At 43.2% G+C, this 15,686-nt stretch overlaps 1 protein-coding gene across 3 annotated transcripts in view; it reads left to right on the top strand.

Moving 5' to 3' along the window:
* The window catches only part of SGPL1 (sphingosine-1-phosphate lyase 1), a 32,284-nt gene that overhangs the window by 9,114 nt on the left and 7,484 nt on the right, over positions 1-15,686 (top strand). For all 3 annotated transcript variants that reach the window (XM_042787639.1, XM_042787643.1, XM_042787633.1), the window contains exons 3-8: positions 1,746-1,813; positions 3,759-3,906; positions 5,556-5,635; positions 7,144-7,272; positions 14,318-14,406; positions 15,580-15,685. In XM_042787639.1, the coding sequence (XP_042643573.1) occupies positions 1,746-1,813; positions 3,759-3,906; positions 5,556-5,635; positions 7,144-7,272; positions 14,318-14,406; positions 15,580-15,685 (620 nt within the window). The remainder of the gene's footprint in view (positions 1-1,745; positions 1,814-3,758; positions 3,907-5,555; positions 5,636-7,143; positions 7,273-14,317; positions 14,407-15,579; position 15,686) is intronic.

Raw genomic sequence — 15,686 nt, 5'->3', positions numbered from 1 at the left:
TGAGACACCCCCATTCCTTCAGAGGGTGTGGTAAGCCAGCCTGGAATGCGCCTGCGTCTCCTTCCCTTCCTCTTGTCTCCCTTTTGCTTTTGGCTAAACCATTTACTTGTCGCAACATTTGTCTTGCTCAAAACCTGGGCAAATCTATTTGAGAGCTGACATGTGAATTTAGTCACTGGTGCAAAGTGTCTGGATAACTCTTGCTCTTGGTTATTTCCCTTCCTGCTGGGGGAAGAGACGTGGTTTTGATTTGGTGTTGGAGGCACGTTTCATCCTCAGGATGTTCAAGATAATTGCGTGTGCTGGTGGTGTGTGTGTGTGTTTTTTTTATTTTCCTGGAGCATCTTCCTGTTTTGAATGGTTTCTGATATTGACAGTTCTTCAGTGGGATCTGTTTTGATGAACCTGCAGTTTTCTCTGGCTGTGTGATGGTCAGATAACTACCTTGCCCCCAGAGGACAACATGGTGCTTTTCAGTTCCCGCAGGCCTTAGGGTTACACTCCAGTGGCAGTTTGTTAAAAATAGCCAAGTTTTGAACTTGACGTTTACCTCTGTGCCGCTCTGTTCCTCAGCCAACCTTTTTCCTTTTTAAAGTTGGGAGTAGCTGAATAGTGGAAACATCAATGGAATGAGCAGAATGGTATGAAGCTTTTGCTCAGTACAGGGTTTTAGGAGCTTCTTGGCTATTATGTGTACTGTTGCACACTATTTTTTTAAAAACATTGACTAGCTGTTGTAAGATCTGATTAAACTGTCTGAATTTTTCAGGAGCTTTCAGTCTTCTCTCACTGTGGAAGTTATTAAAGAAACACTGCACACTGACATGTGCAATAGAAATGTTATTGTCAGAGTGTTAGCGGGTATTTGCTACAGAATGTGCCAGACTGCAATTACTGTCCTTACATAGCTTTTCAAAATATATATGAAGTGAGGGGGGAAATGTAGATAAAATTGCAAAGTCCTAAAACGGTTGATTTTTAAAGTTTTGTTTAGTATTTTCTTGGTGTAAGTGTCCTGTAGCTGCTGGTACTCAATTGAAATGCCTCTAGGACTCCAAATGCATTTCTGGTGGCTCTAAGGCATCTGCGTCAGCCTGCTTTCATTCCTGTCTTTGGAACTACCCCGGGAGTTTTCTGGTGTTTGTCACCAGTGGCTTCTCTCATTTCAGTATTTGGGCTGTGGTGGAATTTCTGCTCTTCCTTCTGTCCGTTCCCTTCCCCTGAGTCGCCTCCCGTTGCATCATGCATTTCCTACATTGGGTGACCAGACACCTTGTGAATCTTGTAGCATCATGGCCAAACTACTATTTCCTCCTTTGATCTGGGAGCCTGTTTTACGTTGCTGAGTGGTTTTGTGTTATGGTACTATTCTGATCTGAAGAGGCAGAAAATAATTTCAAAATGTATTATCCTTTTTGGCTGGAGACCTTACCTTTAGCAAATCCTAAAATCCCTCTCTTCCTTGTAAAATTCCACATTTGGGTGCAAATTCCCTTGTAAGAAAATGAGTGAAATTGAGTCCCATAGATGGCTACTGTTCTGCAAGATGTTTCTGTAGCATGGTACACTTCTGAACTTTGATACACTCATTTGTCTCACCATGTCCCCTTGGTCACTGTTATTTTTAGCTTGAATTGGAAATACTGAGCCTGTATCATGGGCTGTGTCCAGAAGTATGGTGCTACAAGTCAGGTTTTTTTGTTTCTTGAGTCATCTTAGGTTAATTTCTGACTTTTGTCTTTCAGGTTTAACATCCCGAACTAAAAAACAGTTCTTTAAACTACTGAGAAAAATGCCGTTTGTTGGGACTATAGTAAGTACTTCAACTTTTTTTAATATTATCCCAGGTCCTTGTTTCAGCCTGCATAGCACTCTCAGGAAAACTTAGTTCTCTACATCTTTGTTGTCATGTTACTGTGTTTATAATGATTCAAGGATATAGATCTGGAAGGTCTTTTGCTGCCACCTGATTTAATGAAAGATATAACTTCTATCTAGTTTTTTTGTCATAGTATCGCTTTCATAAAATGGGGGTGCCACTTTTTCTTTTTTTTTTTTTTTTTTAAAGCAGGAATCAGTGAGTATGGTTCCACATGTTTCCAGTAATATTTCCTCATTGCTAGATTTTAAGAAAATAATTTTATTTATGGAAGAAAGGGACGGGATTGAACTTGAGTTGTTCTTCTGAAACAATGTCTTATTCTTGTGTAAGTGTGAGATAGCCAGGTGTTCGTTGTGCAACATGGAAGGATAATTTTTTTAATCAGATGACTGGCCACGATTAGTTTAGAGCTCAGATACCTATTAGTAATAGCCAGCATTACAGCACAAAGATATCAGAAGTTTGTGTAATCATTAAAATGAGACAGGCTTAAGTGTTTGGGAGATGGGTGTTTTTCACAAAAAACTTGAAACTACAGCATGTTTTAGTATGTTAATGACTCAGTGATTGAGAAATGCACAGCTTGGTTTATTTTACCTAGTAAATGATGGTATCACACTTGATTGTGCTTCTCTCTGTGTGGGCATATTTACACAAGGATTTTGGGGTGTCAGATCTGTTATAGGAAATTTTATCAGATGAGAGTAGCAGAGAGGAACTTTTTCCTTTCGCTGTGGACACAGAAGTGGTTCCCAAGTTTCTCCCCCAGCCCTCTGGAAGGGACTAGCAATCCCCCCTCTTAGGTCATGTTAAGTGCCCCAACTTTCACCTTCTGACTTGAGCAGCCCTTGATCCGATGAATTAGTGACTTGTTCTTTTATTATATTTTTTTGTTTGCCCATTAGAAAAGGACAGAGTCTGGACCCCTTGTATACAGTCCCTATTTTGTCCAGACTTACTTTCTCAGGGCTAGTGCTGTTAAGCTCTCCTGTGCCAGCGGACTCCTGGTGTGTCGTGTCTGTACTCTTTCTGCTCCTTGGTAGGCTGATACCTGATAACCTATCAGTTACTTACAGGAGGCCTTGACTTTGAGTCATTCCAATGTCCAAAAGTCTTTAAAGCTCATGATACCATAACACCTGTGTTGCCGGGTCAGGAAGTGTCTCTGCCTTGCAATGTGTTGTGCGAAGAAGTCGCACAATGTAAGGTGTGGGTGGGAAGAAGGAAATCTAACGGTGTCTGTAGTGGAGATTTCTTTATTGTTTCTATTTCCATGAGTTTCTAAACCATGTGTATGGTGGCAGAGGAGACAAGGTGCAAGATAAAACGCATCTGAAGACTTCTGCAAAGTAAAAACTGACTTAAAGGGTTGGTGGAAAAAAATGCAGTATTTTTTGCCTTGAGCTTTGTTTTCTGAAGCATTAAGGAAGGGGCTTGAAGCTCCCTCTTGCTCATCAATACCTAGTAAAGAACGTACTCTGAACGTTGTGGTGGTGGTGTTTGTGCTGTTGAATGAAACACAGCTGAGCAGTGGTCCAAGTGCCACTCTGCAATTGCCCATACTGCTTACTTGTCACAGTTCTGGGATGTGCCAGCTACTATTCCCACAGGCAATTCCTAGGATGGTTTAGAGACTAGTGTATGCCAGTTCACTGTTCCAGGCACCTTGGTTTTGGAGGGAGAGGTTGGTGGGAAGGAGGAGTTGAACCCTGAGGCTGGGAACTCTGTGATGCTTTTTGGTCATAGATCTGAAACAATTCCTATCTCTTCTGTTCAATAGTATGGGTGTAGCTAGTGAGTTCAATCTCGTGTGCACTCAACAATTATTTATAATACGGCCGGAGCCACTGCTGATAGGATTTTCCTTTCTTTTTAGATTCAAAAGAAGATTGATGAAGCTTTGAATGATGTCACTTCCAGTTTATCCTTCCTGAAAGATGAAAAGGATTATATCAAAGTGCTGCCAGAGCAAGGCATGAGCCAGCCTGAGGTACTAGAGAAGATGAAAGAGTACAGCTCAAAAGGTATGAATGTGAGTCTGTACTGCAGCAGGGGTGGGTCTGTTTTGTAGACCTAACATAAGACTTACACTCTTAAATGAGTTCTGATGACCCCTGCTCATGGTTTCATCTTAAATATTTCTTCCCTCATGTTCTTGGCTTGCAAATATTGGTCTGGTTTCCTTCTGGAAGTGACTTAAGATCAGTATTCATGAGTTCTAATGCTGTATTTGGGTATTTACATTGAAATTCTGTTCCTTCCCCAAGAATTCTAGACTGATGATGGAAGACCTGAGGAGAAGAGAAATACGGAGGAAAGTTATTTGAATGCATTTTTGATTACATTTCTGAGCAGTTGCCTTGATTGTTCAACTTTTACCAGAAATGTGTTTTCTGTGAAGCCCCAGGGAATGCTCATAATAAAAAAGCCAACTTTCAAGTGGGAGTTCTAGGGACTTTCCAAGAGAGTGTCTGTCCGTTGATGTCATAATGGTTTGCACCTCAAAAATGCCATTTAAGGCAAAGTTATGGTGTTCTTCTCCTGGCTTGAGTCCACATAAGCAGTGCCTGAAACTTAATTTGAGTTGCCTTGCTCATGTAAATATCTCCACCCTGATTTGTGTACCTATTACTCCTAATGAGCAAATTTGAGTGACTTGCTGTCCACAGGGGATGATGTGACTACCCTGCTCCTGTCCCAAATTTGAGAAATTACTTGCGTTTTCTGCTGGAACAGTGCATCCACTCCAAATTCAGAAACACATTTTCACAGTCCTAGAACAACATCTTATTCTACTTTAATGTATTGCTTCTGTAGCTCCTGTCTGTTTTCCCTCAATTATTTCCTTCTTTCACTGGGTTCTTCTTTCCTTTGTTCTTTTCCTATGGTTCCCTCCTTCCCACACACGTGCGCTCCCCTTTGAAAGTTGCTTGGAATTGAGGGTTGGATTGTGACTATATTCACCTTATATATTCCTGTGAAGCTGATGCCATTGTGGTTTATGAAGGAGGCTGACAGTTAGGAAAGGGAGCAAATAACCAGACAAGTGGAAATACACTTCTGGGGTGTTTGGAGGCAGAAAGTCACTTGGTTAAGTACTGTTGTGTTGGACAGTGGGTTGAAATGCTTTTCAACAGAGTGTGCTCCTGATGCTTTTCCATCCACCTTCTCTCATTCGTTAAAGGTTCAGTGGCATATTGTTTTAGGTAAAATTTAATTGAGGCACCTGGCACTGTAGTTTTTAGCAATACAAGCTTGGCCTTTCCATCTCTTCTCAGCTTACAGTGGTGATGGGTGCTCTTTGAAAGTGGCTTTAACTTGAGCCACTTTAGTGTTCAGTTGATTGGACAGCAGTCTGGGGAGACTGAGCGGGGATTAAGTGGACTACATATTAGTATAACTGCTTGCTGCAGCTAGATGTTGTTTATGTGCTGACTCTCTAGGCATCTTTTACTTGCAGTTTTTGCTAAGTTCATGGGGTAGGTGATGCCAGAGGCTTAGCGTCGCACACAGCTATTTCTGTGGCACAAAAATCATACATGTTCCTCATCAGTGAAATCTCAAGAGCTGAATGCTCATCTGTAGAACTGGGGAGGGGAGTTCTCTGTGCACTTGTACATGCTTTCTTAGAATGGCTGTGTTTGCAAGTAGCGTGCTCTTCCTTCTCTTGCAGGAGATGTATGTTGGCAGGATGGGAAAGTCTCTGGGACTGTGTACAGTGGTGAAGAGAAACTCACCCGTCTGCTAGTGAAGGTAAAGTGCAAGCAGTCTCACTTTGTATCTTTGCAGATATTCTTAGCATCTTCAGGGTGACCAGAAATCCCTCATCGCTATTCCAGCATCTTTCAAAATAAATAGGGAAGATCTGAAACTAAGATGGCCCAACTATGAAGACAGAGCCTAGGGTTAAACATAGGTGGAAGGGGAATTACTAGCAAAGTGTTTGGGCAGCCTAAAGCTGGCTGAGGGACTGTCCCTGTGAAAACACAGTGTAGAGATAATCAGATGAAATGTTGTTTTAAGTCACAAAGAAAGAAGTTGGTTACAAGCAAACTGGAAACTGGTACTGACCTAATTCAGGGAATGGTAGGAGGCATAAAATTGCCATATATCAGGTTGTAAGGCACATCTGTTGGGGGGCTTTCTGAACCTGCTTCAGGCTGGAATGAAAGCATCCTTGGCTGTCCTGTTACTGGGAGGCTGTGGGACATTTGGACTGGAACAGCTTCAAAGAGCAAAACTGAATTCCTCTTGGTTTAAGAAAAAAAGTTTGTAAAATGTTTTTTGGTGTTACTGTGCAATCCAAATCTTATGACAATGGAGTGTTGGCATGCTTCAGTGGTGTCTTTGTTAGGTCTGTTTACCTACTCGGAAAGTTTTCCCTTTGAGAAGGTTGGAAAACAACCTAAACAGCCCAAAGGTCTGTTTCCAAATATATCTACTTCAGGAGGTTTTTTGCTAGAAAGGGAAGCCTAGCCTTCTTGCTCCTGGGAACAGCTTTTATAACAGCTGTAACAAGCTCTGTTTGGTGTTTTTTTTTTTTTTCTGCACGTTAACATTTTCTCTGCCACTTCTGGGGAAACATAAAGCTCAGAGCAGCCTTTCTGGAGGGGCCTCAGCTTGGATTGAGTGTTATGGAAACATTCCCTCTGTTTGTGCTGATTATTTGCTGGTTTATTTTTCTGTATTTCTATTAACATCCCTGCAGTTGCCTTTTGATCTTGACTGCAGGAGGTTAGAACTGGCCTGTTCCAGCCTTATCCTGGGAGTCCACAGTTGCATGAAATACTGTTTTTCTCGGCCACTTTTGTTGTGGTGTGGGTGGGTATTTGTGCTTTTCTAGCTGTTTCAGAATTCCCCTTTAATAGTAAACTTGAAAACTAGTTCTGCAAAGTAAGTTTTTGGACCTGCTTTATGTAAAGCAATCATAGGGTCTATACTGTGTTCTTTTTTTAAAATAGCTGAATGATTAAACTTGTCTTTACAACAAGAAATATGCTATGTTATAGAATAACTCCAGAGACCAGAATGCCTTAGGAAAATATTTTTTTTTTTTAATTTATTTTTACCGCTCACCCATAGCTTCCTAGCTTGTGATATTTACTTGCTTGCAGCAGGAGTTAAGTCCAAGGAGATCTGCAGTATTATTATGTCTAAATGCAGCTAATTTGCTTATACAGTGTGTATGGTGATTCTCAAATCTGCACTGATAATCCAGTGCTTCATCTGCAAGGCTAACTTTCTGTCTGTGTTTTCTGAAGGTGTATGAAGAGTTTGCCTGGAGTAATCCTCTCCATCCAGATATATTCCCTGGTTTGAGGAAGATGGAAGCGGAAGTAGTGAGGATTGCCTGTACGCTCTTCCACGGGGGCCCCAACTCTTGTGGTGCTGTAAGTTAGACTGTCTTCAAGTGTCCCCTGAATGTTTTGGGTATTTCTGACTTTAAAGTGCAAAAACACCTTCTGCTATCCAGCCGAGACTGAGGTCCAGCTCATTCTGGTATATGCCATGTCAACAGTCAACACAGCTGTATGGAGGATGGTTACTAATTGCTCTTCTTGCTGAAGCTTTATGAGAGACAATCTGACTCGGGGAAGTAGTTCTCTACACAAGACCATTTACTGTGGCTAGTTTTTTCACACTCTCAAATGGTACAGGCTTGATGGCAGTTGGAAAAGAGAATCAGTGTAATGTAGCCTGGCTGGTTGTCAGTGGGGGATGGCTAACAAAGCAGTGCCGCTTCGAGTAGCTCCACTCAGTTTTAATCTCTGAACTGGAAATCTGGGAGCCTGCCAGAATGCTAAGATTGAGGACGAGGCCAGCTGACTGGCTGGCTAGTCACCAACAAGCAGCTCGGAGTGTTGGTGATCAAGCAGGCATGGCATGTATTGTCATCTGTCCAGCTGGAAATCTGTCTTTCTAGGCTTATGTGGCCTTTCAGCGTACTACAGTGAAAACCAATTTTAAAGCCTCGGTGGAGTTCCAAGCAAGAGTCCAGATGTATGTTCTTAAACTGATGCTTCCAGAGTTGGTCAAAGAGCAGAGGATGTGAAGTTGTATGGTGAATTGTTATAAAAATAAGCTGTGGCTTCTTAGGCTCCTCTCTCTTGGCTTACCTTTTTGGTAAGGATACTTAATTCCTATGACCAAGTTCTCTCCCTGTTTACACAGTGCATGGGACAATGAGGTGTTATCTCCTAGCATATGGGGGTCAGGTGCAGCTGAGATACAAACTGCTTAATAACTTGTGAAGAAGTAGTTCCATTTGTGAGGAGAATCCAGAGACTGGGTGTGAGGTGATTGCTGTCTGTAAATATGCTAGGCAGGGAGAAGGCCAGCAGTGGCTGAAGATCAATATGGGAAGGCGGTGTTGACACAAGAGTTTGAGTTGAACTGGCCTTGAATGGGCTTAATCTGACAGTTGGAGGCTTGGTTGTATTACGGAGGTAGGTACCGGAGTAGCCTTGTAGTAGGTGTAGTTGGGACAAAACTCCAACTGGATTAAGATGAAACTTGACTGTGCAGTGTCTGGGAGTATAAAATGTGATTGCCTTTGATAGCAGAACGTTGCATCCTGCGACCTGACTTGTCTTCTTGGGACTGTACTCCTTGTGCCACCTTCAAGTTTAGAGAAGGAACATGCCTCTGCTTATAAAAAACATTTAACCTCACCTCATCTCCTTCCCGGTTTGCGGTGCTGAGAACACTGGTGAGATTATTTGTGGAGTGGGGAAGAGGCTGGGTCTAAAGCTGTTGAAACTCACCTTTGTCAGCAGTTGAGATGTCCATTGATAGAGCAGTCAGGTAGTTCCACAGCACTTACTGTATGCTCAGAGAACTTTGCTTGCTGAAGCCTGCAACGTGTGTGTTCAGTTTTACGTAAAGCATGTGTTGTAAAAGCGTCAACCTCAGCCCTGTGTGCGCTTTCACTGAAATTTAAAAGTAGAATTGCCTAAGAGAAGTTCAGGATGGGTAAAGAACTGCTCCAAAACAATACGACAGTGATCACAGCCCATGTGAGACTTCCACAGATGCTCTCTGGGGAATCCTGCTCTTCCCTCTGTCTTCCCCTCCCTTCCAAGGATCATGCCACAGAACTCTGGCTAAGGTTCAAACAGAAGCAAAGCAAACGGGGAAGCATGCAACCTGCTGTGGAGTTACGTCCTAGCTGGTTGAACAGTCAGATTTGCAGGGTGAGAGGGAGTGTTGAAAAGTTGATTGACTGGAAAGAGAAGATTAATTGCATCCCTGTAATTATCTCGTCCAAACGAGTCTCTCCAGTGGACTTTTTGTCTTCTTCCCATGTTGCCCTTCCTGACTGTGAAGTGTCCAGAGTTGGTCATCATTGATGGAGACCTGGGGGTGGATATATGGAGGGTACTTGGTCTTTAAGTAGCTGGGCTCAGACACTTCCTTATTTTCTTCTCCCCAAAAGAGAATTAACATTTCAGAATTATTTCTGGAGGCTTGGACAGTTACAAAGTCATTTGTAAAGAGTATTTTTTTTGAAACTAATGCACTAACTCTCTGTCTCTGGAAGACCCTGTTGTAGCTGGTTGCTTAGACGGTCGCAGTTACGCTTCAGTAACCAGGGAGGCTGTAAAACAGAGATGGCTAAACCAGGGAGGGTGCAATACTGTGAGTTATCTTTATCTTTAAACTGATCTGTTCAGGAGGTGCTGCTGAGTCTTTCTACTGAGAGTTTTCTTCTGCTTCTGGTTTACTCAGTTCAACTTCTGTGGTGTTGAAAACAAAAACAAATGCTCGTTTTTTTGTCTGAATTTTATCATTGCTGTCCTTGAGAAGCAGTGTGTCTTAGCGCCAGGTCCCTGTCCACTGGATTTACTAACCTGATTCAAGCAGCTTGGGACTGCTTGTCCAGTTTTGTTGGTGCCTGATGATGGTCCCTGAAGGCAGATGGAGCTTGTTGGGTGTTTCTGGAGAGTCCCGTCTGTGGCTATGCTATGTGGAAAACACCAAAATTTTTCTGTCTGTGCTTCTCAGTGAGGCAATTTCACTTCCTTTGTCCTCTGATTTCCACAACACGTTGCGTAACAGCACTTTTTCGGGCTAATGCTCTGCTGCTCAGTCTGGGAAAAGCAGCACAGTGTCACGTCTGTGCTGTTCCCGGGGCTTTCAGCAGCCTGGGGATCCCTGCATGGTCCTGCCCTGTGTCATGTGGGCATCTTCCTAAGCAGGGTTTTGGGAGAGCAGTCCCCTGCTTCCTTTTGGAGGGTTTTCACTATGTTTAATAAATGCTAAAATGAAACATATCTTTTTAGATTTCCGAATGGTGAATCAGATGAGCAGCTTGCATTATTTATGGAAGTTGCTTTTATTTGAGACGTGGGGGCTATAATTCTCCTTAGTTTAAACATGGGCATAAAACCACTAACAATGCCTTTGTGGTGGGGGGTGTGCAGGCATGTCTTTTGCCTTAAATTGCCCTTAGAAATATTCCAGGTTTTTAAGCAGTTTAAAAAAGTAATCATTTTCAGCAGCGGATGGATGCTTCCTGTTTCTCACTAATTTACTACTTTTGTTCTTTTAATCATGTTACCGAAGAGCAAAGAGACAGGAATTGGTGATTTTTGGCTCTCAGGAGTTTCTAATCACATTCTTGCAAAGATTTGGAAGGAGTAATTAAGCTCAGCACATAGAGGAGGAATTGGGAGAGTTTGTTCTTGTCTGATGTGTGCATGTGTTCCTGTTCACAGGGTGGTTTGTTTTGCAGTGCTGACTCTGTGGATTTCCCCTCTAATTTGGGGAGAAATCACCACTTTTATGCTAACTTCAATGACTTCTTTTTTTTTTTTGTTTTCTCCAGTAGTTTTTTGAACTTTAAAAAGGAAGGGCAGCTTTGAAGTGCAGGGGAAAATGGCGTGGGTGGGTGCACGTGTGTGTATTGGATGTCAATCTCCCTATGAATTCTTCTTTGCGCTTACTCTGCAGCTGAGGATGGGAAAGAGGAGGCAAAATCAGCAGATGCAAACCTAAGGCTCCTGTAGAAACCATCTTGTCTCTTCCTTTCAAATTCTGGGGCTTCCAAACTTTGTTGTAGTGCTGGCTGCACATATGAAGTAGGACTTTAACAGTGAAATGTGAGTGATGTGTCTTGGGGGGCTTAAATTCTGCAGATCTGTCAGGTTTTATCTGTAGCGATGAGTGGGTCACCTTGAGAGAGACAGCTGGTGGAATTTACAACCTGTAGGTTTACAGGGGTTTTATGTGAGTCTGCCACTATGTTATGACCGTGTAGTGGATTGTGATGTCTTTTTTAATCTAATGCTACCTAAAAAATAAATTGTAGCTTGCTTTTTTATTCCTGGGGTAGTTCAGCTCAGTGAAACTTTTGGTCAGCTTTGTCTCCAGGGTCTGAATGGACCGTGTTTCCTAGGGTGAAAATGCATGCAAAACTTGAGACCAAAACCAAAGTGGTTCTTTTGGTCTGACAGTTTGACAGTAACATGCAAGTGGCACAGCCAAAGAAATCCCAGAATAGAGACCATATCACTTATTGCTGTCTTAATGTTGAAGTTCCAGAGCACTGGGATTTGGAGGGAAGGAGCAACAGAAGGGATATAGTGAGTTTAGAAAGCAGGAGGGATATTTTTTCCCTGTGCTTTCTCCTCCTCCCTCTCATTTGGAAAATAATGAGAACAAAAAAGTTTATTTGCTTGCCTTTTTCTACATACTCTGCCTGGCTTTTGAAGATAGCACAGGGTTGAAAAGCTGCTTAAAACAATGCCTGTTTCCAGCCTCTTTTCCCCATGGCATCACTTCAGCCTGTGGACTTTCATTTAGAGGAGAGAAAAAAATATTTGTGTGAGCCATTGGCGGGTGCTGAATCACTGCGTGTTGGCTAGCTGCCGGCGTGCCGCAGGCGGTGGGGAAGTTGTGTCCTGTCACAGTGATTCAAGCCCTGGCTGTAGCAGTTTGCTGTTGATAGCTAAGCTGACCAACCCTCCTGTAAAGAGGCGGACTCCCTCTGCAGGTATAGACCCCTTGGACCAAAAGGGTTTTTGCTCTTGTAGCTGCCTTAGGCTAAAGGTGCTGCTGTAGATCAGGCTGATCTGGCACGTCCCTGTGGTGGAGACTCATGTTGATACTAATGTGCTGACTGTGAGCCAATTTCGGAAGCTGATCTGGCAGAAATTCAGCTTTCTGGGTGGATTTTCAGCTGCCTGAACAAGCTTTCGGTGTGGTCATCTGCATGCCAGCCTTGGTGCCTCGGGGGGAGGATCTGTCCTGGATGCTGTTCTTTAACCTGTGTCTGACCAGCTGCTGAAAAGTGTTGACTCTGACCTACCAAAAACTGTGTGTGGCTCAGTATTATCCATGTAGGTGATAAGCCAGGCTTCAAAGAAAGGTTTGTCATGTATCAGGGCAAGATGTTAGTGTTTTGGTGGAAAGATTGAAATGGGAATACGACAGTACAGAGGCTGCTCTTTGAAGTGCAGATTATCTAGATGAGAGTAGGGGTAGGGACTGCTCGTTCAACACAGAGCAGGCCTGGTAGCACAAAGTATCTGGTGTTCAGTAACATGAATCCCAAGATTCCCAAATCATGCCTAGCAAAGTTTTCACAATCAGTGTAGTATTCTAAGTGGTGTTGCAAGCAGTGTTACAAATATGCAATAATCCCATTCCTCTTCTCCCACTTGTCAGTAGGAAGGCAATCCATGTTATACCAGTTTTTTTTTTTTTTTTTTTTCCCCCCAAAGTAATAGCTGACAGCTCCACAGATCTTTTTATAAGAAAGGTTGAGAAGTGAATGACACAGCCCGTAAAATGCTCAGGACATTATGTTCCTGCTACCATCTATTTGCTTCACAATAAATGCAACGATTTCTTTATCCAGTATGAAGCTCTGTTAGGGTTTATCGGTGACAGCTGTTGCTTTTAAACTACCAAAAAAAGCAGAAATTGTCTGTGGTGTGACAGTCACTTCCATACTGCCTATGGCAGCAGCTGCTGCTAGCTTGGATCATGTTAGGAGCGAATGTGTCAGGCTGTTTTATGTGCCTGTGAACTTTGTTCCTTATCTCTGTACTTAATGTTTAGTCACTGTCACGCAGTCACACTTGTTTGCATGATGGGGGTTTGCAGCTATGTCAGCTGGGAGAAACCAAAGGAAAACCCAGACTAGCAGATGTTATAAGGCATGCAAATGTGATTGCGTTCTTTTTATGTTTATTGTTTTGGGGGAAGGAGGTTAAAAGGGGAAGTTGCCTTTGGTTCAGAAGATCTGAGGATCAAAATTAGTCTTCCCTAAGCACTGTAAGTAGGTTTGGGTTCCTCTCTTTCACCTGCACTTCTGTATACCTGTCCCAGGTACCCCCCATCCTCAAGTTACAGCTCATACAGCATAGCAATAAGTCAGTCCTGCAGACTGCTTCAAAAAGCAACTTCACATTTTGCTAAGTTAAAATTTTACTTGGGAAGCTTTGTGCCTACACGCTTTTTCTGTCCCCTGCGTGTCAGAACCCATAAAGGCTGGCCAACAAGAGACAGTCCTCCCACTTGAGGAATTTCTTACTGTAAAGAGTTTCATGTATTTATTTGCAACAGCTCTTGAGTTCTAGTGTGCAACAGTAAACTTGGTCGATCAGCTTGTGCGTGTACCCTCCTCTCTTCCACCTCCTGCTGCAAACCCCCTTGTTCTGCTATGGTCAGGGTGAAGAGGACTGGGACAGCATGGGCAGCGGGTTGTGTGGGTACCGAGGGACTTGCTGAGGAGAGTAATGCCAAAATTCTTCCTGGTGTAAAATTTGTTGGGTCCTTGAGGGACTTAGAAGCTTTGGCCTGGTGTTGACCAGACCTAGGCCGACCTCTGCAGAGAGAAGGTGGGAGGAAGCTCTGCAATGCTCCAGGTTCTGGGAAAGTTTTGTAGCTTAGGAGCAGTGCCAACCCTGAGCTGGCTGCATGCCTCTGTATGGCACTGCTCCAGACCTAATAAACCCTGCTGGACTTCAGTTGACTTAATACCATATCAACTTTGTTGTTTCCATATACGTGGTTTAACTACTCTGTAATCCAGATAAACAATCCCTGGGTAATCAAGAGCTAAGTACGTACTGGTAGTGTCATGAGGTGGTTGTTTGCCAGCTAGTGACTGTGCAGTATGGTCACCTCTTGTTAGGCTTTTGAGTTGAATGTTTATTTTGTTTTCCCTTTCTCCTCACCCCCCTTTAAATAGAGGAGTCGTTATTTGCTTAAATATGCACTTTTAAGCTGAATGTCAGAAAGCTACCCTGAGCTGTTTAGTGGCTTCTGCCGCCCTTGAAAACCTGAGTCGTCCCGTGCGTCTCATGCCTCTGAAGCATCTCTGGGCAGAGATGCTGTGGCAGCATCCCTTTTTTTTTTTCGCTTTTCTCTTCTGCAAAATCCATGTAAGCAGTTGTTTTTCTTGTTTGCTTCTTTTCTTCACGACAGATGACATCTGGGGGGACCGAGAGCATTCTGATGGCCTGCAAGGCCTACCGAGACCTGGCTTACGAGAGAGGCATCAAACAGCCAGAAATGTGAGCAATACCTCCACAGCTTGGTTTTCGCTTTGGGAGCTTGTGGGATTTATTGCTTCTCTGAGTTGAGGTGGCTGCTAGACCTCAATAATCCTTCATTTCATAGCTCATTACTACCTCCTCCTCGTCCACTCGTGTCTGAAGGAGAGAAACCTATGGGTCGAAAGAAATGCTGCAAAAGCACAGGAGTCTTTAAAGCAGCCTGGGAGGCATGAATGTCCCTGGGGGGCTGTGGTTAGCTATGCTGTGCAGATGTATTTTGGTAATACCTGCATGCTGCTTTAGACAGAGCCTGGCCTTATCAGCTTTGGGCCCCTCTCGAGCAGAAATTGTCAGGCCCTTTGAAGTGTTTAATGGTTTTGATTTATTCAGATCAAAGAGGATTTAGCCTGAAAACTCCGGGACCAAAGTTGGGGCTGGCTGGAGCTGAAACGAGGAATTGTGCTAATCATTACACTGCTAATAGAGGATTTGTGCGCTCTCTAATGTGCTCCTGTTTTTCTAGATGGTGCCTCAAAAATATTTCTCTTGTTAATTGCTTACGAGGGGAAAATATAAAAAGAGGTGAAATGCTGTGGTGTTCATCTTCTGCTGAATTCCTGACATTCTTTTCTTTCCTGTCTAACATTTTGCATAAAGGCCCTGATAAAGATATGGTGCCTCAGAGAACAAGGTTAATTAAGGCTGCTCAGCCGCTGCCATTCGAGATGGGAGACAGCAAATGTGAAGTTCATTTGGTCTATTTATGCTGCTCCTTCCCTTTTGTATTGTCTCATGTGCCCCTTGCAGGGAGTGTGGCTGGTTGGAGATGGGACAGTAGTGGTTGATATGACAAGAAATTAGCTTGGGAATTGTAGCTCCTGGTTCACAGAAGACTATGCAGTGAGACAGAATTACTTTAATAGGTTTTCTCTGGGTTGTTCAAAATGGAGTGTCCATCATTTTAGTTCAGAACGGCATGTGGCTTCTGTTCTGTTCCAGATTGTGTTTTCCCCAGCTTCTTTCTTTTTTCAGTTTGTATGATATTTGGCTAGTTGAAACATGCAATTGGCCTGTTTGTGACCTGTCTCACAGAAATATCTACAGGTTGAATTTGTTTCCTCTTTCTCCTCCTGTTCACAGTAAGGCTTAGGTGCTGCCTGGGTTGACACATGCAATCTGTTATTTTTCTAGGTTGGTCCCGGTGAGCGCTCACGCAGCATTTGACAAGGCAGCACACTACTTTGGACTGAAGCTGATTCACATACCATTGACCAAGGCTATGGAAGTGGATGTTCAGG

The sequence above is a fragment of the Tyto alba genome, unplaced genomic scaffold (genome assembly GCF_018691265.1).
Source record: "Tyto alba isolate M040663 unplaced genomic scaffold, T.alba_DEE_v4.0 Super-Scaffold_1, whole genome shotgun sequence".
In the NCBI taxonomy this organism is placed as follows: Eukaryota; Metazoa; Chordata; class Aves; order Strigiformes; family Tytonidae; genus Tyto; species Tyto alba.
Note: the sequence above shows the minus strand (reverse complement) of the source record. Positions and strands in the feature narration are given on the sequence as shown.